The sequence below is a fragment of the Ammodytes marinus genome (assembly GCF_949987685.1).
Source record: "Ammodytes marinus genome assembly, chromosome: 13".
Taxonomy (NCBI): Eukaryota; Metazoa; Chordata; class Actinopteri; order Uranoscopiformes; family Ammodytidae; genus Ammodytes; species Ammodytes marinus.
Window position 1 is genome coordinate 22,664,705 of NC_137217.1, and position 24,068 is coordinate 22,688,772.

Sequence of the window (24,068 nt, forward strand, 5' to 3'; positions counted from 1 at the left end):
AGGTTAAGTGTGGTGGAGGGGTTTAGGTCGTTGTCTGCCGTCTCCTTCCCTGCTGCTTGCTGCTCCTCTCTTCTTTATCCTGCGTCCAGAATCGCACGCTCTCACACGCACAGATTCCAAAAATTCCCTGCTGAAATTCTCCTGTCGAGTGTACAAGGCCGATGAAGTGTGTGTGTGTGTGTGTGTGTGTGTGTGTGTGTGTGTGTGTGTGTGTGTGTGTGTGTGTGTGTGTGTGTGTGTGTGTGTGTGTGTGTGTGTGTGTGTGTGTGTGTGTGTGTGTGTGTGTGTGTGTGTGTGTGTGTGTGTGTGTGTGTGTGTGTGTGTGTGTGTGTGTGTGTGTGTGTGTGTGTGTGTGTGTGTGTGTGTGTGTGTGATAGCGTATCCAGTGTTCAGTTCAGCCTAGAAGGACAAAGACACCTGTTCTTGCTCTCAGCATTCCTCTAAACATAATCCCTACACACACACACACGCACGCACACACACACACACACACACCACAATGCGATATATAACATGTGGCCTCTTTGATGTAAAGGGTTTGACAGGTAAACTGATTATACAAAGTACCCGACACCCCTGACATGTACAGTAGACACACCTGTGTTCTGCACTCATACCTATATCTGTCTAATTGGTTGGCTTTGATACACTGCTGCCAGTCGATGGCAGTCGAATCGTGCGTCATTTCATGTAAAGCATGTCCTCTTGCCTCTTATTCACACACATAGCCCGACTGCTAGTCCTCCCAAGTATTTACATGGGATCCATTTCACTCGAGGGCCCGACATATGATGCCATGTATCATCGTGACCTCTGCGGTCCACGCCAAAGTCGGAAGGATCATTGAACATTCACCTCCTAGACAGAAAAAACACGTGCACGCAAAAGTCACTGCCCCACTCTCACAAACAATCTGGCGCGGTAGCTTACAAAAGCTGCAATGTTTTCTTTTCTTCTTAATATTTATCTTGTCTCTGTTTGATGAGCTTTGCTTGCTACATTTTCCCTACATGCAGACACCTTTGCACACACCCTGTTAAAACCCCCCACACTTTTTCCTTTGTGATTGTAGTTCAGTCAGGTTTTGATCGTGCCACAAGTGTTTGTTTGAATGTTCCAAAGTGAAAGAGGAGGAGTAGAAGGGTAGGAAGAGAAAAAGGAAATAAAGTGACGGGTGACTTTCATATAATTAACGCCTACCTACATCTTGAAAGTCTGAGAATTTAAGGCACAGAAGGCACAGTTTTGACACCCACGGTTATTTTTCACACATTGTGATATTTGTTATAAAGAACAATAATCTATAGTTTGAGTAAAGTTGCCAAGCTGCCCACACGGTTTGTTTGCTGATCATCTCATTGGTCACCTAACTATCTGTATCATATTCTACAGTGATTCAACCCTGCCTGCCTGCCTGCCTGCCTGCCTTGAATGCAGAAAATGGAAGATGCATTGGCATCATGTACATTTCGACTTGTATTTCATAAAATCTTTATTTTGAATGGCGAAATGAGTATTGAGTAGGTGGGACAAGTGAGTGATTCACTGACCACGTCATGCAAATACCTCATACCTCACCCTTCATTTGTTGAGTAAGCAGGAAGATAACTTTCCTTTCAGCCTATGGGTATGTAAAAAAAAAGAAGTGCCTCCTTTTAGTTGTTCTCTAACGTAGGATAAAAAGATGAATTATAGTTAAGCATCTTACTCTTGTCGATGAAAGGCTCCAGTAGGCAACACTTATACACCGATTCATAGATGTCTGCCCAGATGTGCTATCAGTGTTATTTAGTGTTATGCAACAGTTACTAAATGGTCCCAACAGAGATAGTACAGCAGAGATTATCTGGGCTATCTATCTCATCCGCCTCAGGCTGTCATCCAGCAAATCCACAGACAGGCCTGCACAGCTGTAATCTGATGATTTTGTTCTGTTTGTTTCTCAATCCCCAGCCCAGTCCGTCTCATTTCTTCTGTTGCTGTTTGCATGTGCTGCACTTAAACACGTTACAACACAGTGTCTTCATGCTATAGCCTTATATGGTATGATGATATAAGATAAGCTTTGTGTGATCTCCAGAAGGGTTTAAGTGTTGCAGAAGCACAAGAACAGAATTAGGTACAGATAAATAGGGACAATGAAAGAACAAATAATTAGAAGTAAATAAAGTAGGAAATATATCAGATTTTGAACTCTAAACTATACGAGAGAGATTCAAATCAAAGTTACAAGGAAACGAATAGTGCAGTGCTGTCTTAAACAAAGTCACAGAGTTATTTTAAGTAGTTAGTCAGCAAAGTAAAGTAAGAGATGTCTTAGAATGCCCCCCCCCCCCCGCACCCAAAAAGAAAGTTGGTAGAAAGAACGAAACAAAACCATGTGCACCATAAACATTGTGAAATGACATCAGCAGGACTGATGGCACTGAATGTCCTTACATTCTGTTCTGTTCCTACATTATCTTAATATAATGCTATTTCTTTGCTATCTCCACTTCCTCACTTGTGCGTTTATAAGTGCTGGGAGAATGATTGTTGATCAAAAAAAAAATCCAGTCCGTGATCGTGATGCTATATCTGGCTGAATATAACACTCTCATTTAGTTTGCTTGTGTCAAATGTTCTTGACTGCCCGGGTAAACAGAATGTCAGTGGGAGACTTTCACAAATCTTTTTTTAAACACAAGCACATAAGCTCTTTGAAAACGTGTAGCTTTGGATCACACACATTCTGATACAAACAGACCCACAGTCTGGTTGTGTCTCTTACCCTGCATTTCCTTGGTGTCGCAGGTGGAGGGACAGACATTAGAGATGACTGGCCATGTTGTTTTCCCCCTGGTCGTAGGAAAGAGTGACTGCATGAGAGGAAAAAAGGTGGAGGAGAGGCGGAAAGGTTTTTCATGTGCCTCACTGTTCCATGAAGCCCACTTACAAACAGTTACACTTTCAGTATTGTAGTTTCTGTTTCCTGTGAACAGCTCCTGTGATGAGGTGGTGACCTGATGACAGCGGAGGAGTGTGGTTTAAACATTTCTAAGTCATTTCAGTAGAGACCTGTCCACAGGGGAAACAGCTGAATTATATAGAAAATATATTTTAATCTCCCTCTGCTGCAGAAAAAAACTGTTTTTGGACGTTTTGGGCTGAAACGGAGAGGAAAAATATGCATTTGAAATGTTATCAGATTATTTTAGATTTATTCTGAGACTGACAGTTGAATTTATAGACGCATCCTAGGATTCAGCAAGGAAAGGCATGTGACTGTGCTTCCAGTGCCATTGTTTGTTGCCTCTTTCCCTCTTTTTTTTTCAAAGAAAAAAACACAGACCTTGTTAAAAAAAATTGACTGGAGAGTGAGAGAAAACGCTGTGTTCTATATGAAACATGAATGAGGACACTGTGGTTGGTTGCTAAGCTGCACTGTTTTTTTTTTTTGCAATCTATACTTGGCCAGACAGACACTTATAATCCTTTTTTTTGTTCATAGAACAGGCCCCACTCACCTGAAACAGCTTCAACTGCTGACTCTTCATTGTAATTACGTCTTTTAGTCTTTTTCATTTGCCTGGCCTTTATAAGCAGCTGTCAATTAGCCTGAATACCTCTGCAGAACCATCCCAGATGTATCAGGGTTCATTTGAGTAAATACATCACTCTGTTCTGTTGTTAATTGCAGTCTTCTGTATCTTCTGTAAAATCTGTATTTTTCTGTTTTAATTTATACGACAAGTGCTCTCCACCTCTATTATTCGTTCCAGTGACCCACATTAACCCCCCGACTCTCTTTACCTCTGTATCCCAGGGTACGCCTTCCCAGACTGGGCCTACAAGCCCGAGTCCAGCCCCGGCTCCAGGCAGATCCAGCTGTGGCACTTCATCCTGGAGCTGCTGAGGAAAGAAGAGTACCATGACGTCATCGCCTGGCAGGGGGACTACGGAGAGTTTGTCATCAAGGACCCAGATGAAGTGGCCCGGCTGTGGGGAGCCAGGAAGTGTAAACCCCAAATGAACTACGACAAGCTGAGCAGGGCACTCAGGTGTGTGTGTGTGTGTGTGTGTGTGTGTGTGTGTGTGTGTGTGTGTGTGTGTGTGTGTGTGTGTGTGTGTGTGTGTGTGTGTGTGTGTGTGTGTGTGTGTGTGTGTGTGTGTGTGTGTGTGTGTGTGTGTGTGTGTTGTATCGTTGTGTATATCTGTATGTGGGAGCCCTTTTGTATCACTCCGCCAATCAGCAGCTCATCTCAGAGCTACTGCATATTATTCAATAGACACGAGAAAAAACTAAAATAAAGGTTAGTATTTATGTATGGGGAGGATAAACGTTTTTCTGGCTGACTCCTGCTTCAGTGACGTCTCCCCCAAACTCCAGAAAGTGACTGCTGGCCGCCATCTCCATTAGGTGACACACTTACTACGCCTAAGAACCCCATACAACCCCACTTAACAATTCTGAACACTGAACTATCCCTTTAACCTCTCTTGAAAAAAAAAAAAAACCTAAGGATCTGTGAAACTTACATGGCGGCATATTCCATGTAAACGTTTACCACTGGCTACAACACTTTCCCATTCGCAATTTCACACGCTCCATTTGAAATACTTATAAACTGAACACAAATGAAACAACATACTGATTCCTTCTTGGAATAGCCAAGGCGCTTATATAAATCCACACTGTATTTTGAATAGAGGCATTTCTAGGAGGGAGAAGATTAACTATGATGAAAGAACAAATACGGGTTAAAGGCCAGACTAAGAGGGATTCAAAGACCTTTTCCGAATAAGTGTTGTGAGGAAGCTCACATTAGGTTAGGAAATCAAGTCAGGCCCCCGTCTTAAACCAGCCCTGATCATGAGTTAACCTGCAATAGACTGTTGCTAATCCACATCGCCCGACACAATTAACATAAGCCACAATCTTGTACGCACTTGGCCCCAAAGGGAAGTGTAGGGTTGTAGTGGGATCTTATCTTATCTTATTTCTCCCTAGTAAGTTTCTGGGGAATTCTATGCCTTTCATTATATAAATCCCTCTAAAGCATGTTGCAGACACCAGTGGTTTCCTTTAACGGGTTTTATTGCAGACTTTTCCTCCAACTTCACCGTGAAAACTATAGATAAACACACACAGTACAACAGAAATCACGAAATTATCCCTACATAAAATCACAAATCACAGAGAACATAAATAGCCAAATAAGCAAAATAAAATACAGGGAAACAACAAAAAAAACATACCTCATTGGCTGCGCGCTATTAACAGGGACTTAATTATTCTTGTTTGCGATGCATGTCAGAAGCCGTGATTTCCTCTTCTGCTGCTTCTCTTACTGACAAAGAGTAATTTTCTCGCACAAGAGAACAATCCGCCTTTTAAGTGACGTCATTAACAAACTATTTAAATAAAGTTTTAAACTTAGATAACAAACACAATTATGAAATTATTAATATAAACACAAATGAATTCCCTTAAGGCTTAACTTGTAATATGAAAATACTAATTCAATTACAGAATATTTTTAATGATGACAGTTACACATCAGATGGTCAACAATATACAGATGACGAGAGTAAATGATTGGAGACACATAAGTAGCGACAGGCAGCAAAGGTCTCCAGTCGGACGTGATCCAGGGTTTGTGAAGCAGCAGGAATCTTTTTACTGGAATGCTGTGGTGTAGACGCAGTCTAAGCATTAAACACAATTTATCCAACCCTCACCTGTGGTCATGAACTCCTCAAGTGCCACTCTTTAAAAATTATTCATAATGAAAAAGTGACCTACAATCTCTGTCCTCATGGCAATGTGGGAGAAAAAAACATATGTGTGCACATGTTGAGTGATCAGAGAGGTCGTTTTACACAAGCACTGGTGCAAATGTTTAGTAAATGAGGTTATGACTCATAAACACACACAGACACCCCTAAGGCTACATTTATTGTAAAGACACATTTTTTAACCCAAATTGAGAACACCATCTGTGATCCTGGCAGTAGATATCGGTTACAAGTCATTCCCGCCCTGGCACTAATAGCACTCAAAAGTCTATAATACTGTTGCGAGACTTACCCTGGCCACATGCCTTCACAGTCAAGGAGAGATACGCCACGGACTGATATAACCGGCCACACCGTTGCACTTTTTTGGTTAAAGTTTTATATATCCATGTTGGGTTGGTTGAGTATTTCTGTGGCTAGTTTAGCTGGCTCAGTTTACAAAGTATTAAGGTAAATCAAATTGGACTAATTGTTTAATTAAAGCAAATTGCTTCAAGACCAACTAACCAGTTGGGGTATTGCAAGGGGCAAATGTTCCATAGAACAGATTAGATCTGATCTACTTTTGCTTTTATAATGAGTTATTAGGTCACAATTATTAATTACAAAACAATATATAATCAATTGTGTTATATGCTCTAACACAATGGCCTGTCAGCACATCACAATTTACTATTATATACATCGCATATACCTTGGGAAGTCTTCTCAGCTGATACCAGTTGTAGTAAACATCTCATTCATCGTTTTGTGTGTGTCCGGCTTGTTGTTTGCAGCCAAACAGGGCCAAGATAAGGTAAAGCCCTGAATAAAAAGCCACATAGGCCATAAAAGGAGGGACATGCATTAAATTGCTTAATTTATGGTGGTAGGGCTTATGCGCGCTCATTTAAACTGTTAAGATTAAGATAACATCTGGTACAGATGGGATCATATGGCGACGGAAGAAATTAACGTGGACCTTTAATGCATGCATGTGATACAAAAACACACACACACACAGAGGCTCACACATTAAGAACACGAGTCTTGATTTAGAATTCCTGAATTAGAGTTAAAAAGACTATTGATGGAGATGCTTGTTGTGGTCAGGGAGTGTATGTATTTATAGCGTGTCCATCCTCTAGAGCTGTAACAGATTTGGAGCTTAGCCTGCAGGAAGTGCTTATATTTAGCGGGTCTTAGTGTCCTCTGATGGAGCGGCCTTATAGGTTGATTACCAGCAGGTTTTCTACAAGGGAGTTTCCCCCTGTGTCCTCATCCACCCCCTTATACGGACAGTTTGTCTCCCTCTGGGCCTATAAATTTAGCCGAGTCACCTAAGGCTTAAGGGCGAGAAGGAGAGTAAACAAAACAACACACACATTGCACACACCGGCGTCCACGCTGTCACCTGATTGTCACCTAGACAGCTTTGGTGTCACAGCCGTCTCCAGCGCTTTGACCTCAAAACACACTGGAAATGAAACCTCTTGGGACAACTAATCAATATTAATGTGGCAGAAGGATTAAGGGCACTAAAGATTAATGAAGTTATAAAGGAGGTGCACATGTGGATGCAAACATTCTTCATATGGAGCAAACTGTTTGAGAGCATCCCCCCTCCCCAATGCCTCTCATGTGGACAAAACCTGGAGTCTGCTAATAACGCCGACCGCAGCCATCATGTGGCAATTAGCATACACACATGCTTACACACTTCAAAAGGCACGCCTGTTTTGAAGTGTTCTTTTATCACTTAGCCTTTGTAATTATTATTTTTACCTCCATGAGCTTATGCTTTCCTGTCTGCCATGCACATGGTGGAAATTCCCCCCATCAGGTCTGCTGTATTGTTGTGTGTGTGTGTGTGTGTGTGTGTGTGTGTGTGTGTGTGTGTGTGTGTGTGTGTGTGTGTGTGTGTGTGTGTGTGTGTGTGTGTGTGTGTGTGTGTGTGTGTGTGTGTGTGTGTGTGTGTGTGTGTGTGTGTGTGTGTGTGTGTGTGTGTGTGTGTGTGTGTGTGTGTGTGTGTGTGTGTGTGCGTGCGCGTGCATGTAGACGTGCTTGACATTGATTCACCTTTTTTCAAGTCATACTAGTCTTGTGCTTGGAAATTCCTCAAACTTTTTTTTAAGGTCAGTGTTATCTCACATCTTTGGCTAGCTCTGAATGAAACGATGGACAGTCTTTAAACCCCAGTTGCATATTCATCTCTTGAGATATCCTTAGGATGGGCACATTATCCTGTCCATTATTAAAAAATGCCATGATTCCATGCACCACCGTCTTATTCTAGTTTCCTAAATGAGACTTGTACTGATCTACAAAGAAAGTAGAGTAGGGGGAAATGAAGCCTGTTGCCAATCAGTCATTGGCGATAGCTGGCTTGATGAGTGTAATCACGCTAAGAGGTCCCAGCTCCTAGAGACCTCCAGGCACCTCTGTCCTCCAGTCAGCAGCCCGCTGCTCCCTGCACAGTGGTCAGAGGTCAGGGGGACTGCCAGGCGCAGCTGGCAAAGATTAACAACACAGCACATGTGCACATTCACATACACAAATGCTCCATTGTACACATATTCTTGCCCATGCATGCATGCTTGCACACACACGTTTGTAGTGTTTGGTTCATTTCCAACATTCGTTTAACTGTGATGGGCCACCACAGCTGGAAAATTGCCCACTGAATAAGCACACATATAGAATTCATGTGATTTGATTTTGTAGATCTTTGTACCAATTTTTTTTTTTTTTTTATCAAATGCTAAAACTCTTTGAGAGCATGGATCTAATACCCTAAGTGAATGGATGGTAGTGTTGTAGTGTATGATCGTGTAATTATGCCATTGTTTTACTGTTCCATTCTTTCAAAGAAAGCCCCGAAATATGGAAACCTTATTTGATCTGGTGCACTAAAACTTGTTCGGACAGCCTCTTAGATCCCGTCACTCAACTACAAAACATGCTGCAGGAAATCCTGCTGCATATGCAGGAAAGGGTTACTCACCTAGCTGGCTGGGCCTGTTTGTGGGTCAGAAGGCATCTCTCTACAGCAGCACTTTGTGTGGAAACACCCAGGGCCAGGGAGAACGTGCAAAGGGAGCACCCAGGGACAGTACCACTGTTTGACTTTGTGTTCAACATATCCTCATGTGCATTGTCCTTCCATTGTCTTTATCTGGCAGTATGTATGTGTACAGGCAGCGTACATGAGCCTTGTGTGTGTCTATGTCATTGTCCCTTACTGAATGAGGCCTTTATTTTCTATGAGGGCGAAATGCACACACTCTGGAGTGTGCTCGAGTACATATTTACACCCACAGAGCATGAGACCGGCCTAATCGGACCCTGACCAGATCCTTCTCTTCACACACAAACACGCATATACATCCCCCCCCCCACCCGCATACACACACATACAGCACACACACATATACAGAGCATGTGATACTTTGCCTTATCCCACACCCGCCAACCAAAGCCCACATCCCTGCACAAATACATTAATTTCCTTTTTGAGACAGTGGACTCATTCTAGACAAAGCATTCTCACGTGTGCAACACAAACATCTCCGTGTGAGCAGCTGGTGTGTGTGCATGTGTATAGAGAAGGGTCTAGCTGGGATGTGTGTGTCAATGCTGGCGAAAGAGGCAGAAAATAAACCCGGGGCTCATGGGGAGTATTGTAATCCCAACTTCCTGTCACAGTCAGCACCTATTTACAGCTCAACAATGGGCAAGGCACAGCCTGTCCACGAACACAGAAGCGGGTTAGGTCACTTCATTTTAAGTGTCGACATTAATGTGTGTGTGCATGTGCGTGTCTGTGTGTACAGTGTTACTGAAATAAATCGGTTAGCCTATAAAAAAGTTCTTGTACTCCAACAAGTCTCTCTCCCTCTGTTTGATCATATTGTTTCGGGCCACAGCAGGTCTGTGTAATCGCAGCCTTAATCCCTGGCCTAGAATCACACACAGTAACAAGTTAGTTGATAGAAAGCCTCCCCTCTGTTTCCCTGAAGGCTTTGCCTAAATCCATACTTGCATTGATTGTTCAATCTACTCTCTTGGTTAAAGAGGGAGCAAGATAAAGCTGCATCTCCTGGATGATACGCTGTGTGGTGGCACACGTGTTCCGCACCCATGTGTTAAATAATGCCTGAATGAGATGGCAGTTATAGAGTCAGGATATGGCAGAGGTGTGTGTGTGTGTGTGTGTGTGTGTGTGTGTGTGTGTGTGTGTGTGTGTGTGTGTGTGTGTGTGTGTGTGTGTGTGTGTGTGTGTGTGTGTGTGTGTGTGTGTGTGTGTGTGTGTGTGTGTGTGTGTGTGTGTGTGTGTGTGTGTGTGTGTGTGTGTGTGTGTGTGTGTGTGTGTGTGTGTGTGTGTGTGTGTGTGTGTGTGTGTAAGGTGAGTGTGCGGTGGGCAGCTAAACACAGGCACTCAAAGAATCTCTTTCTTCTCTTTTGAAGTGAGTTCAAATGCTCTTCAAAGAGCGTCTGCCCGTATGACGGCTCAGGAGGAGGGGGCATCCAGGAAGAATGGATGCTGACCATGTGCTCTAGAAAACCCAGCTTCAGTTGCCGCCGCTAGGATTACGCAAAGTTGTTGCACGCTTCCAACTATGCATTTCACTCTATGAGCTACATGTGTGAGGGCAGCCAACCACTCACAAAATGTTAGTTGGCCACCCTCTCTACTATCCCCCTTCTATGAGCAAGGGTCAGACGGATGTGTCAGTCCAGTGATTATTGGCTTTTGGGAATGTGTCCACATTAATGCCAAATATACACTCAGTTGCCAGTTCATTAGATCCATTCTGGCTAAAACTAATGCTCTCTAATACAAACGTCCTCAATGAATCCTATCACCATGAAGTACATAATGTTTAGTTTTTTGTTGAAATTGTTTTGATTCAACTTTATTGTTCTTTCAGAGGTTTCCTCATTTACAATTAGGTGCAGGTAAACATTGCAGGTTGCTTATGTACACAGTGTTTTCTCACTAGCATAATACCGATGGGCGAGAAGTGGCGGAGACGATGTCGTGCAATGTATTCCCTCCCCGTGGGTCTGAACCATAAGAATGCTTCTAGTTTTGTTTGGGTTTACGTAATAAACCCACACATCATTCATAATGTATTTTGTGACGTGTTTCAGAAGTCGATAAAAGTGCCGCGTGTCGTGAAATTTTGCTCTAATTAGGGGGGTCTGTGTGACACACAAAATAAATTACTCTCAGATACTTTTGTCTGTTTTTATTTCTCCCCTTGCAATCAGTTTATATTGGAGACGATATGGGGGGGTGGGAGGGGGCCCTACCACAGCCTGTTGACTTTCCTATCATCCGCTAATTTGATCACAGTCCTGTAGTGGTTTTTAATTCTGCTGGGCTTCCTGCCTGTCTCTATCTGTCCCCCTCGCTTCTGACTGATTCCCAGCACCTCCTTCCCGGCCCTTGTGAGTGTCTCCCCTAGAGCAGAAATTACATGCTTTGTGCCTGGCGTAAACAATGTTTTTCAACAGTGCAGGCCTGTCCTGTGTGTGTGTGTGTGTCTCTCTCTCTCTCTCTCTCTCTCTCTCTCTCTCTCTCTCTCTCTCTCTCTCTCTCTCTCTCTCCTTCCTTGCCTCAGGGGGATGAGTGAAATAAGGGGAGGTAGATTGATGAGAGAAAAGACGGATAAAGGGAGAAGAGGAGGAGGGATGAAGAGAACAAGTGAAAAAGTGTGACAGTCTGTTCCCAGAGCAACATTTTATTTATTTTTAAACGGCCCAACCAGTCTGTGTAATAAGCATAATAAGAGGGGGTTGACACCTCCCTACCACCGAACACACACACACACACACACCCCACCCCACCGTCTGGATAACTACCATTCAGTGTAATGATAGTCAATGGGCTCAGATTAACTCAGCATTACCTACATACCCTGAAGCCCCAATCTTTGTCAGCCCACTTCACTTAACTTGTGCCAGCAGCAGACACATGCTGGAAGGAAGGAAGAGCAGAGCCCAGTAGTGCTATAAAAGCAGACAGGCATGCAGACATAATGATGAGCAAATGTGCAGTCTGGTTAAATCTTGTGTTCAGAAAATCCAGAGGTAAAGTTCGAGGGGATTGGATAATGGATAGGTGATCGTTTTGTAAAGCGTGGCACACAAAACTTGTTATCTGCCCCCAGTGAACCGACACACAGTCTTTTTATTTCTTACCCTATTCTAGATCTTTATCTCTGCTTTCCTTTTGCGCCGTGTCCCTTAGTCGGCGAGCCACGGCAGGCAGACAGACAGGGATGCAGAGGTTACATAAAGTGGATGTGCATCTGAGGAAAAAAGCAGAGAGATGTTACATAAAGAGCTGTAGCTGTGGACAAAGGTTAATAAAACTGGAGCCTTGTACTGTAGGCAGGAGCCATGTGAGAGAGAGAGAAAAAAACACGAGAGAATGGCCATTACATAAACAGATAAAGATGGGCCGAATTATTGGTGGCTTTGCTTTGGCGTTACATAAAGAGATGGGTCCATCTAGCAAAATGAATAGCAGAATGTAATGCTGTGTGTGCGACACATAATCTGAACTTTAAAGGCACTTTTTTCAGTCAAACAGGCATGCAACTACACACACACACACATATTGGTATTACAATCCAATTACAATCCGCATTTGTCCGCAGTGTTAAAGCTGTATAAATTGACCTCTAATCTCTTAACTGTTTGTTTATCCCTCCGTGCAGTATCACTGCTGCTCCACAGCTCAGTCCATCCACTGCTTCTCATCTATCTGTTCTCTCTCTTTTTCATCCCCCACCCCCCCTCCTCCTCATCCTGCCTTTACTGGGTCTGCTTTGTGCAAATGTCATACAACACTCTGTAATATCTATCATTAGTGGTGTGGGGTGGGGGGGGGGGACATGAAAGGCTCATGCTTATTAAAGTGTGTGCTTGAGTGTGCAGGCTTATCTGTCATAGTCTCATTGACTTCTGGAAAACAAGTGTTCCTTTTTTAATTGAACGTTTCAGTGTTGATAGTATTTATTTTCCTTGGCGTTATCCGTTAAATTGTTGCATAAGATATTAACCCAGATCTATTTTTCCTTACATTCAGTATGCGTTTATGAACACGTTATTTCCTCATATTCATCTATCATGTCTTCTTTATTCTCTGTCCTAGATACTACTACAACAAGAGGATCCTCCATAAGACCAAAGGCAAGAGGTTCACCTACAAGTTCAACTTCAACAAACTGGTTTTGGTCAACTATCCGTTTATCGACATGGGCTCCACTGGTAAGTCTGGACAGTCTGGCGCTCTGTGTGTTTGTATGTGCGTGCCTGTGCATGTCGAAATATCTCCTAATCCCACAATAGGATAGCATGATTACATAGGATTACGCCGGAGAACACTATATTATTTCTCAGTATTCTCCCTAACCCTCTATTTTTTTCTCTCCTCCTCCCTCCCTTCCCCTTGACGTCTCCAGGAAGCAACGTTCCTCAGAGCGCCCCTCCCGTGCCCACCGGCGCCGGCACTCACTTCCGTTTCCCTCCCTCCACACCGTCCGATGTCCTGTCCCCCAACGAGGACCTGCGCAGCCCCGGGGGCATGTTCAGCTCCGTGGCCCGGAGGATGGCGCGCGGCTCGGTCAGCGACTGCAGCGACGGCACCTCGGTCAACTCTGAGATCGAGGAGGGCAACGTGGGAGCAGGAGAGGAGAGGGGAGAGAGGGGGGTGAGTGGAGGAGGGGGCCCTGGTGGTGGTAGTGGAGGAGGAGGAGGATACCGAAGCATGATCCATCCCCGTCTGTCTCATGAAACCCTATTCCGCATGTATGGAGGAGCAGGTAATCCCGCCGGACACCCAGGCTCCCGCGGGCACCGGCTCCACCAGGAGCAGCTGTCTCCCTTCCCCGTATCCCCTCTGCCCGGGCCGGGGGGCTCCAGCCTGCTGGCCCCCCCTCTGTCCCCGGCGCTCTCCATGACCCCGACGTCTCACCTGCCGTACACTCCCTCCCCAACCCTCTCGCCCATGCTGGGCTCCCACTTCTCCTTCAACCCGGAGGACATGAAGCGCTACCTGCAGGCCCACACCCAGTCGGTGTACAACTACGGCCTCAGCCCCAGGGCCTTCCTCCACTACCCCAACATCATCATCCCCCAGCCGCACCGACCCGCCGCAGACAAGGCCGGTCTGAGCGGAGAGAGGGGCGAGAGAGCCCCGGAGAGAACAGCGACGGCAGGGGGAGGGGAGAGGCATCACCACGCACCTCTGGCTCACTCCGCCCACCACCATCACCCACACCCGCCTCACTCGGCACATCCTCACCCTCACCCACACTCTCACCCCATGCATCACCCGCTGCACCTGGGCGACGAGCCTCCGCACATGTCTCCCTTCAAGTTCAAGCTGCAGCCGCCGCCACTGGGCCGGAAGCAGAGGGACAGTCAGAGTCAGGGTAAACTCAGGCAGAGCTCCATGTCTTCAGGCTCTGGGTCATCTACCTCCGGCCTGGGCTCCTCGCTCTCATTTGGCAGCGACCTGAGCTCAGCCAGCGGCTCCGGCCTCATCTCTGCCTCCTCTTCAACACAGTCCTTAAACAGCGCAGGACTTCCTAAGATAAAGGTAAGATACATGGACCCAAATCTCCCCGATTACGATCTGTGCAGCAATCTTCTAAAGTTTCACACACGATATGATACATCTACACTATTAACAGAAGGCATTGTCCACATTTTGAATAATTGTTTTATTAAAACATTGCACGACTAAAATGTTATACTTATTCATTGTCAGTGACTTCCTCCATTTATTTATTTGGTTACTGCTGTGTTCATCCTTTTTGTTTCTGTTCTCATTTCTATCCGACTGTCCAGGTGGAGCCCATCTCTGATATCGAGTCAGAGGAAGAGGTGGAGGTGACCGACATCAGTGACGAGGATGAGAGGGATGAAGAGTTTGAGCACTTCTCCTCTCGCTACTCCAGAGGCCACAGCCAGCACCTCCACAACCACCACCACCAACACCACCACCTCCTCCACCAGCGCCTGGCTAACGGCTCGGCCAGCGCCTCCCACCATCCCCCCCACCCTGACCTGGAGGACCTGGACGAAGACGTCTTCAAAGCCCCCGCTCCTCCTCCGCCCGGCCTCATGCCCTTCTTCACCTCGCAGCAGACTCACTCCAATGCGCATCGAGGGCTCGCCACCCCCAAGACTGAACCCGTGGAAGCCAATGACGGCCACACGCCCCCACCCCAGAGCGGCTCGGCGGGACAGAGCCACCAGACCAAGTGCATCCCCCTCAAGCTGCGCTTCAAGAGACGCTGGAGCGAAGACCAGCGCATGGAGGCCTCGCAGGAGGAGTCGGACGACAAGAAAGTTCGACCGGAGGCGGAGAGGGAGAGAGAGAGGGAAAGAGAGAGGCAAAGGAACGGACGGATGGAGACTGAGGAGGACGGGACAGGCAGCGGAGAAGGGGACAGTCCTCCCCCGCTGGCATACGAGGGCTCTCTGGCCACGCCGCTGGCCACACAGCGGAGGGTGAGCGCCGAGCTGCATCGCGCCACCGCACAGCTGTCTCTGGAGAACAAAGACTGCTGATGATGAGAGATTTACAGCAACAAACAAACACTACTGTTCCAGCAAGCAGCTCTGGAGGTGGTACAGGATGTATGTAAATGGTTCCTCTGTAATCCCCTGTCCCCACAACTTCATTTGTGAAAACCTCCAGTGACCTGAGAGCGCAGTCCTTCACACACACACACACACACACACACACACACACACACACACACACACACACACACACACATATATATATATAAGAAATATTTAAACACCTCAGAGACAGCCTGACTCCCCCACCACAAGTCCTCTTGTCTGGATCGGGGCTCTCTTCTGGGACACATCCTTTGGGAGGCGGGACTCCCACACCACTCACAGTGACTGTGAAGGGGGCTGTAATCAGGGGTTCACCTCCCAGCTGGCCAGTGACGCTCCAGACGCCCTGGCCCAGTAGCACAGCTCCCGCTCTATCAGTAGAATCAGCAGCCAGTCAGCCCTTTCCTCAGGGGACACACTCTCCCTTACAAGTCCCCCCCCCCCCCCCCCCATGCAGCAACACACCTAGGATGAATATGTGCTCACTCTCCTCCCCTTTGCTACTTTTCTAAAAAGTGCCTGTATCTAAAAAATCCCACAGCCCTGGAGTGACATGGCAAAGATGGCAAAAGAAGGGACTGGACTACTATGACTAATCATTCTTTTAACTCATCAAACCCTTGTGAAGTTGGGGCATACGCTGAAAAATCATCAAGAGTGGGGCTGTTGGGTGTTGTCTGACTGACTCTTAAACCTGGCCCACTCCACTCAGGGAAGCCTATTGCTGTATGTTTTATTGGAATCATGCACACAAACACACACAAGCCCATCAGTGAAGACTCACAATGAAAGCGTTGCTTATGAGCACTTGACAACGTTCACTGCAAGGCTACACACACACACACACACACACACACACACACACACACACACACACACACATCAACACAGACACAAGCCTCTGACTCTGGCACACTGTTCCTCTCCCAGCTTTTGACTTTTGCATAACCTTTCCCGCTGTATCTTTCCTGTCCTCCCCCTCTCTTTCTCTTTTGCGGACCACCTGTGGAAAAGATCATGACTCCACTCACAGAAATCATTTTTTTAACCCCAGGGAGATATGCCGGGAGGAAAAAAAGGAAGAATGAAGGAGCACGTCATCTCAGCTAAAGGACTGCTGTGGGGACCACAAGGGGAAGGCTTTGGGGTGGGGTTTCTGGGGTCCCATTAACTGTTAACTAGCCTTCTCACCTCAACCTAACATGCCATGTAAACTGAAAATAGTTTTGTCTCCAAAGTCCCAGCAGCACAGAATCCTAGTTCACCAGCTAAAGCTCCTCTAACAACCATAGACAGTGTTAAACTAAACCAGCAAACACACACATTCACACACACATGTACAACACTGCCTTTAGCTCTTAAACATGCTCCTCTCTGTCTGGATCCATTGCTCAGGTCCTGAGAGTGTGTGAGACTGTCGGCCTGTTAAGTTAACCACACGAGAGAGCATGGAACATCTTAGACCTCTCAGACACACACACACACACACACACACTGCCTCTCTATGCCTTGTTTTTATAGCATGTATAAAGGTGCAAACTGAGCTCTAATAACACACACAAACACACAGACTATATCTTTATATATTTTAAGTGAAATTACAAAAAGAAAATGAAAAAGTGAGATTTTAAAAGAGCCACAGGATTTTAACAATATCATTGATTCAGGATTTTTTTAGGGATTATTTTGGGTAGTAAGAAGTGTCAGGCCACTCACTCAGGTACAGAGAGTGGGTGGGCAGAATGAAGAGAGGTGTGCGGGTCCGGGGTTTTTCTTGTACATTTGTTTCATAGACCAACAAGCCAGAGGGAAAAATGGCAGAGGCCAGTCTTTACCAGAACAAGACCAGCAAGATATATAAATATATATATAAAGATATAACAAGACTCGAAGGATTCTGCTAAGGATTCAGATGTGTGGTACACTCTGCTGTTCACTTCATTTGCAGTAGCTTGCCCTTTCAGCACAGCATTCTGCTCTTTTCCTGTCTGTACAGTCCAGCTCGGCTCAATGGGGTTCTCCCCAGCCTGCGCTGTCCTGGCCCCAGGCCACCTCTCCAGGCCGGCTCTCCAGGCCGGCCGCGTGTGTGTGCGTGTGTGTGTGCGCGTGTGTGTGTGTGTGTTCCAAAGTTCACTGCAGCTCTGGACTGGGTCAAAAGACAGACAGACAGACAGAGAGAGAGAGAGAGAGACACGGGTTTAAGGGGGTTAATCATTACTGTAAGATATCCTGGAAAAGTCGGGACATCTTGTCCTTTCTAAATTCCCTCTACTCAAACTATGCACATGCACACACACAACACGAAGGATTTGCGATTGATGTTTTAATATCCTTAAGCTCTAGTTGTAGTTGGTTGACTGGGGTTGTGTTGACCAGTGGCCTGTCCCTGCACGGCACAGCCACAAGACGGATCTATAGCAGCCAACTGTGAGATAGATGGCCTCCAGGTGGTCTGTGTAGCTGAAGCTGATTGAATTTCCTCATCAGACCCCTGTGGTCTGGACTGGAGCGTGTCGCAACATGTACACACTCACACACACACACCCCACCACGTCCTGTGTCTGTATTTGAACTGACAGCTGCCTTATTACTACTTGTCATATCTCAGCAACAGATGAGGCATCAGTCTTACCTGCTCTGCACTTGTCTTTCTCTCTCTGTCTCATTTTTTCCTCACTCTGTTCCAGCCGTTGTCTGACTTCCTGCTAACTGCGGGGGGATCTGACCAAGTCATGATATTGCAGGGTAAAAAGGATTGATCGGACTCTGACTTCAGGCCTCTACAGTCAAAGAGCAGTAGATAAACAGCACAAAGATTACATTTCTCGAATAAAGGTTCCTCAGTTATTTTTCTGATGTTGATATTGCTATGGATTATTGTTGATATTATTGTTCTCATTGGGTTATTTACCTCTCCACCTGGCATTATTATTATTATTATTATTATTCCAATTCCATGGATGTTAGCTGTTGCTTTTTACGTTGTGTGCATCACTGTGGGTGATGTGGAAGCCCCTCCCCCAAACTCCATTCCCTGTTTCAAACCTTCGAGCCCCTTCTTGTCTCTTAGTTTTTACAAATGTAATATAACTAAAAATGTGTAATATTAATTTTGATGCTGACAAAGAAATAACATTGGGGGGGACTGAGAGCGGAGGGCAGCGGCAGAGGATTTTATTTAGGGGCAGAAGGGGGAGTGATTTTATCTTTTTTCGTCATGTATTGTAATTTTTATTTTGTAATGTTACTTTTTTTCTCTCTCTGGCTCTTTGTATATTTTGTGTCTTTTTTTCAGGAGGGGCGGGGGGGTTGTATCATTTTAAAAGAAGAAAAAAGATGTGTACTGTTTTGACTCTGTAAAAGTCTATCTTCTCTCTCTTTCAGCCTCTCTTCTTTCGTGTCATCTCCCCAGAGCGGTTACATAACATTCAAATGGAGAGATGATAGTTAATACCATGATGTAACATTGAATTGCTCCACTTCTTTCCTGATGTTTTTTTGTTTTCTTTTCTTTTCTTTTCTTTTCTTTTTCAAACTTGTAATTACGCTGTAATCAGGGTTAATTAAAACCGGATAAAACCCATTAAGACTATCACTTTGTTTGTTTATGTCGGCTTTTATTTTTTATTATTCATCAATATTTATTATTATTATTATTATTTATTTCAAACAACACTGTACCTTACTTTAAGCTTTTTGGAAACTTTAGCTAGCCTGGCTCTTTGAAATAAAAAGACAATCCACCTACAGGAAATGATAAAACTATCTTATTAACGTTAGTCATAGGTTTGATCCATAGACAAACCCAAGTGTTAAATTTGAAATGTTTGTACAGATTGAATACGTAAAAAATAATAACTTTCCTCTCTGTATGCTATGCTAAGCTAACCAGCCGCTAGTTCTTGCTTTACAAACGGTTAAGAGAGAAATTCTCTTCAGATTCTTCAATGAAGTGGGCAAAGATAAGAAACGTGAAATGCATTCATACAAAAAACTATTTGAAGGTTATCAGAGAAAAGCAACGTTTCAATGCATTGATAGTGTCAAATCAGCCTTGTAAGAAACCGTTCCCTGCTTCAATCACTTATATTTTTATATTTCACAATGTTTAAAGGTCACATATTATGTTAAATGCACTTTTTAAATGTGTTCTAACATATCCATGGGTCCACGGTGTGCCTAGAGACTGCCAAAATATTTAAAAAAAATAACAATCTCTCCTTTTCTCACTCTCCCCCTTTCTGAAACCCCCACCCCTCCCCCCCAATATACTCCAGTCAGAATTCTCCTCGTTTCTGACCTCAAAAACTGGAAAGCCAGAAGCTTCCACTGTGCAGCCCACACCCCTATTTCTTATTGGTCCACGGCCCTGACAGACAGAGGGCGAGGCGTATCTGGCTTCGCTTCCTTACAAGGGGCGGGGGGAGCTCAAAGATTGTATATTTACGAGGGGAGCTGCAGCTCTTTTTTTAAAATAGGCCATTGCGAGATTAGCTGAACATCAGCATAGTACAATAAATTATCTGAAAGTTTTTTTCAGCAAACAATTAAAGAAAAACGTATTAGGGACCACTAAGACCATATAATATGGTGTATAATAGAACCGAAAAGTGTATAATATGGGAGCTTTAATTGAAAACGAACGAAGAGCGTGCATCCGATCATGACCTTCATGGCCCTGATGTTCGGTGGATGGAATAAACCAACACTCGTGATGCAGTGGCCTCCAAGGTTGAGCGTTTAGTGGTTATACAGAAAAGCACTTTGTCTGCGGCTCTGCTGCCCACTCACCCACATAATGCTCACATGAGGCTCTCCCATTTACCTTTTAGCATGGCGTCAGTACTGGCTCCCTAGTCTTCAGCACATTGACAGGCATACTTTGAATGTAAGAAGAGGAGGAGGACAATGAGCTGCATGGGGCAAAGAGATACTGCCCTTCGACAATTTTAAGGTCATTTTGGGACATTAAATGTAAAAATAATAAATAGCACTCAAAAACAACAAAGACACAAGGTGCAGCCTCAACATAGACTATATGAATTAAAATATTCAGAGATATAAATAGAAGCAATATTTGTTTAATCATAGGATGGCATTTTTTGTTTTTTAGGATATTAAAGGTTCAGTAAGCGGAATGGTCAGTTTAACTAACTTCCTGTCACTGACTGCAGTTAGCAGTCCCTTCACGTCACCACAGTAATGCACTGCGGTCTTCAAGCAGCGAGTTATCTAGCATCATCTCAGATAAGTCAGGGTGATAAAACATGATAAAAACCATCAAAACAGACATTGGGAAGGATTTTTACCTGCTCCGCCATTGTTGGCTCACAAACATTCACCAATCTGTCGCTCTGCGCGTGCACCGGCAGTGATACGGGTGCCGGTTTGTAGCGTTCTCTCTTCTGATTGGATATCAGAAAAGGGTTCATAGAAAAGTTTATTTTGCTGATTACACGCAGAGCGGGTGACTGAGAGATCGGCTTTATGAAACGCGCACACTATGTAAGTGATCACTGTATGAATAAAGAGCGATTGAACACTTATATTAACATAAGTAAATCGAATCGCTTACTTCACCTTTAAGACATTTAGGGTCATTTTCATCCACTGTCCAAATATATATATATCACTTCCAAAACTTCAGGTGTTACATAAGTCTATAGCAGGGGTGCCCGCTGCCGATTTTAAAAATATAATGTAATATGGCCCTTTGAAAAAAAGCATTTCTTAGTTAACCCACTAGGGCAGGGGTGTCAAACACTGATTGATTGGCCCATGGCACATTTTAAAAATATAATGTAATATGGCGCTTTTAATTTTTAAATAATTTAAATGCACTCATTATATTACTGAGAAATATGTCCCATAAAATAAAAAGAGCAACAAGCCCATCCCAGAGGACCCTGAATAATATTTTATTTTAAATTAATATTATTATGGAAAATCTATGTGTCCTTCTCCAATAGCTTCTAATTCATCTGACACAGTGTCTCCATTTTTTTTTTCATACAAAATTCTTCAGATTTAGCCTCTTAATTTCCCTCTCAAAGTGCACCAGATTCATGCATTTCACTTTAAAAACATTAAAAAATCTCCCGGGGGGGCATACCCCCGGACCCCCCTAGGAGGGTAGGGACCTCGGCTGGATACTATTTTCACCCTGCTGGACATTGGACGCAAAGGCAGAAAACACTGGGTGTATCATTGGCATATAAACAAGAGGGGGAATGTGTCTGTTTATAGTGCAAGGAAAGTGTGAAGAAGGATTACAATTTACGAAGACACTATGAAACTAAACATCAGAGCAGCTACATGTCCTGATAAATGTGTTATTTTTGCAAAGTGGCCCGGCCCTTCGTAGATTTTTCTGTATGTGGCCCTCAGTGAAAAAAGTTTGGACACCCCTGGTCTATAGGAAACTTCTTTAGCCTCAACAATTCATCTCGAGCTTAATAAACACTTTTTCTGATAGTGTATCAATTCATACACATACCAAAATGTTTTCAATTCCTTGTATTTTACAGCAAAGAAATCTACTCGAAAGTTGATCCACCCTTTGAAAGGATAGGTTTTATTTTCTAAAGACTATCTTTATGATTCACAAATGTATGCTGAAATAGTTATTGGTGGGTGAGATAATCATTCCTCCTCTCAAAACTGTCTGAGAAGAGATTCCTTTCTATCATTACCACACTAAGAAATCAGCGACATCAGCGTGTTTATGCAAAAATACATTCAACAAGCACACCTCAAAGTAATATGAGGCCTGCTGCCTGCAAAATCTGAGTAGTACATAAACAAATAATGTCCATGCCTAGAAATAGTTTTTAGTTCTGTTATCCAGACATTTAATTAATTTCATTCACGAGAAACAATTTGATTTTTTAGAGGGGGAAAATAATTACCCTGTAGTTGAACTGCTAACAAATTCGAGGAATCATTTAAAGAGCTGCTTCACAACAACACAGAAGCTTTGTTGCTCCTAATACAGTATGGCAATATGGTGTGACATATGCCTCATATAGGCCTAACCTGGTTTTACCTCTTGACCTTGGTAACATTCACTGTATGTGCATGTGTGTGGAGATTTCTGGACCCCACTGTTGACACACCATTCATCCAGGTGCTCCATTCACAGCGAAAGGAGAGAGAGAGAGAGAAAGAAAGAAAAAGAGACCACAGGAACCACTGTACTCTCTCACCTGGGCCACATCCCCTTTCCCTTTGCTTCATCCGAGCGCTTGCTTTCGCAGAAACGTGCTCACAGCTGGCTCTATACTCCATATATAACCACACAGCCTATGCACTATGCAAAGGCTGCACAACTACGTGGGAGCCTTGGTGAATGCACACACACACACACACACACACACACACACACACACACACACACACACACACACAGACTACTGTTGCATCCTCTAAGAGAGTTACGGTACACTACGGTGATATACGGAGGCATGCTAGTAAGTTCACCACATCCTCCACCATACAGAGAAAAAGCTGCACCGCACAGGAGTGAGGCACTTTCACAGCGACGGCACTTTGTCACACTGAGCGCAGACGTGTGTGTGTGTGTGTGTGTGTGTGTGTGTGTGTGTGTGTGTGTGTGTGTGTGTGTGTGTGTGTGTGTGTGTGTGCACACACACATTGATGTGGTTTGTTTGAAGCTCTGGTGCTTGTATTTCCTTTTCCTCCTTCCTTCCCGCCTTTCTTTCTGTTCGACCTATGTGACCCCAGAAGAAATAGCCTATCATATTCTGTTTTCCTCTCACTTAGGACACGGAAACAGTGACTGGCCAGGTGTGTAAAAGTTGAATGCGCGACATGAAATATAGGCCTAAACTGGTACATTATTGTTTTACACAATCAAAAAACAAGAATGGATTACTTTACTCCCTTTGGCTGCTCATTTTATATTGCGTGTCTCCCCCTGTTGTTGGAACAGTGTATTGCATATTATGCAGCTTTTAAATTCAATTGACTGGCTGCTTTTCTTGGTGCTGTTAACTGTGTGGTGTTTTTTTCATTTTAATCCATGTGATGATAATATTAAACAGGTATTAGAATGTTGGGGGATTTGGATTAGTTTGCTTCTGCTGCTTTAAAACCAGCCTGCTCTGGCTTCATCCAATTGAAACACAATAATCATACAGAAAACACATCTTCCATCTCAAACATTGAACTTATCCTTTCTGTTCAGTTAGTTCAGCAGTTCCCTCATCGGGTGCTTTAAGGATGGGCTATAAGAAGACCACTAGATTTCGTAGTTCATATCCATTCTGCATTTGTACACTGAGGACAATTTCACATGGAAAAAGGCAACAATTGCATCGACTAAAATTGTATACTTTCATTTCATAACACATCAAAACAGAAGGAATATCTATAAGCTTTCAAATAATATTAAAAGCCCTATTAAAACACTTGGACATTTTTGATCCTATCTGTTATACAGTCTGTGTGTCCAAGGACGTACCCAGCCATGGGGGTCCTGTCTTAAGCTCCGGGATGTGGCGTGGACCCTCAGGAACAGCTGAGTGGTGTAAAGTTACTGTGAACAAGAATGCGGCAGGGCACAAGAGCCTACTGTTCTCCATACTGCAGCCTGTATGGATGATGGCCTTCTGTTTCACTACTGTAAGACGCCACAATGT

General features: G+C 44.3%; 1 protein-coding gene across 1 annotated transcript in view; it reads left to right on the forward strand.

Moving 5' to 3' along the window:
- Window positions 1–15,926, forward strand: part of erfl3 (Ets2 repressor factor like 3) — a 42,749-nt gene extending 26,823 nt beyond the window's left edge. The window contains exons 2-5 of the mRNA XM_080038954.1: window positions 3,806–4,040; window positions 12,923–13,038; window positions 13,233–14,371; window positions 14,623–15,926. Of these exons, the coding sequence (XP_079895080.1) occupies window positions 3,806–4,040; window positions 12,923–13,038; window positions 13,233–14,371; window positions 14,623–15,348 (2,216 nt within the window). The 3' untranslated portion in view covers window positions 15,349–15,926. The remainder of the gene's footprint in view (window positions 1–3,805; window positions 4,041–12,922; window positions 13,039–13,232; window positions 14,372–14,622) is intronic.
- The last annotated feature ends 8,142 nt before the right edge of the window (window positions 15,927–24,068 follow it).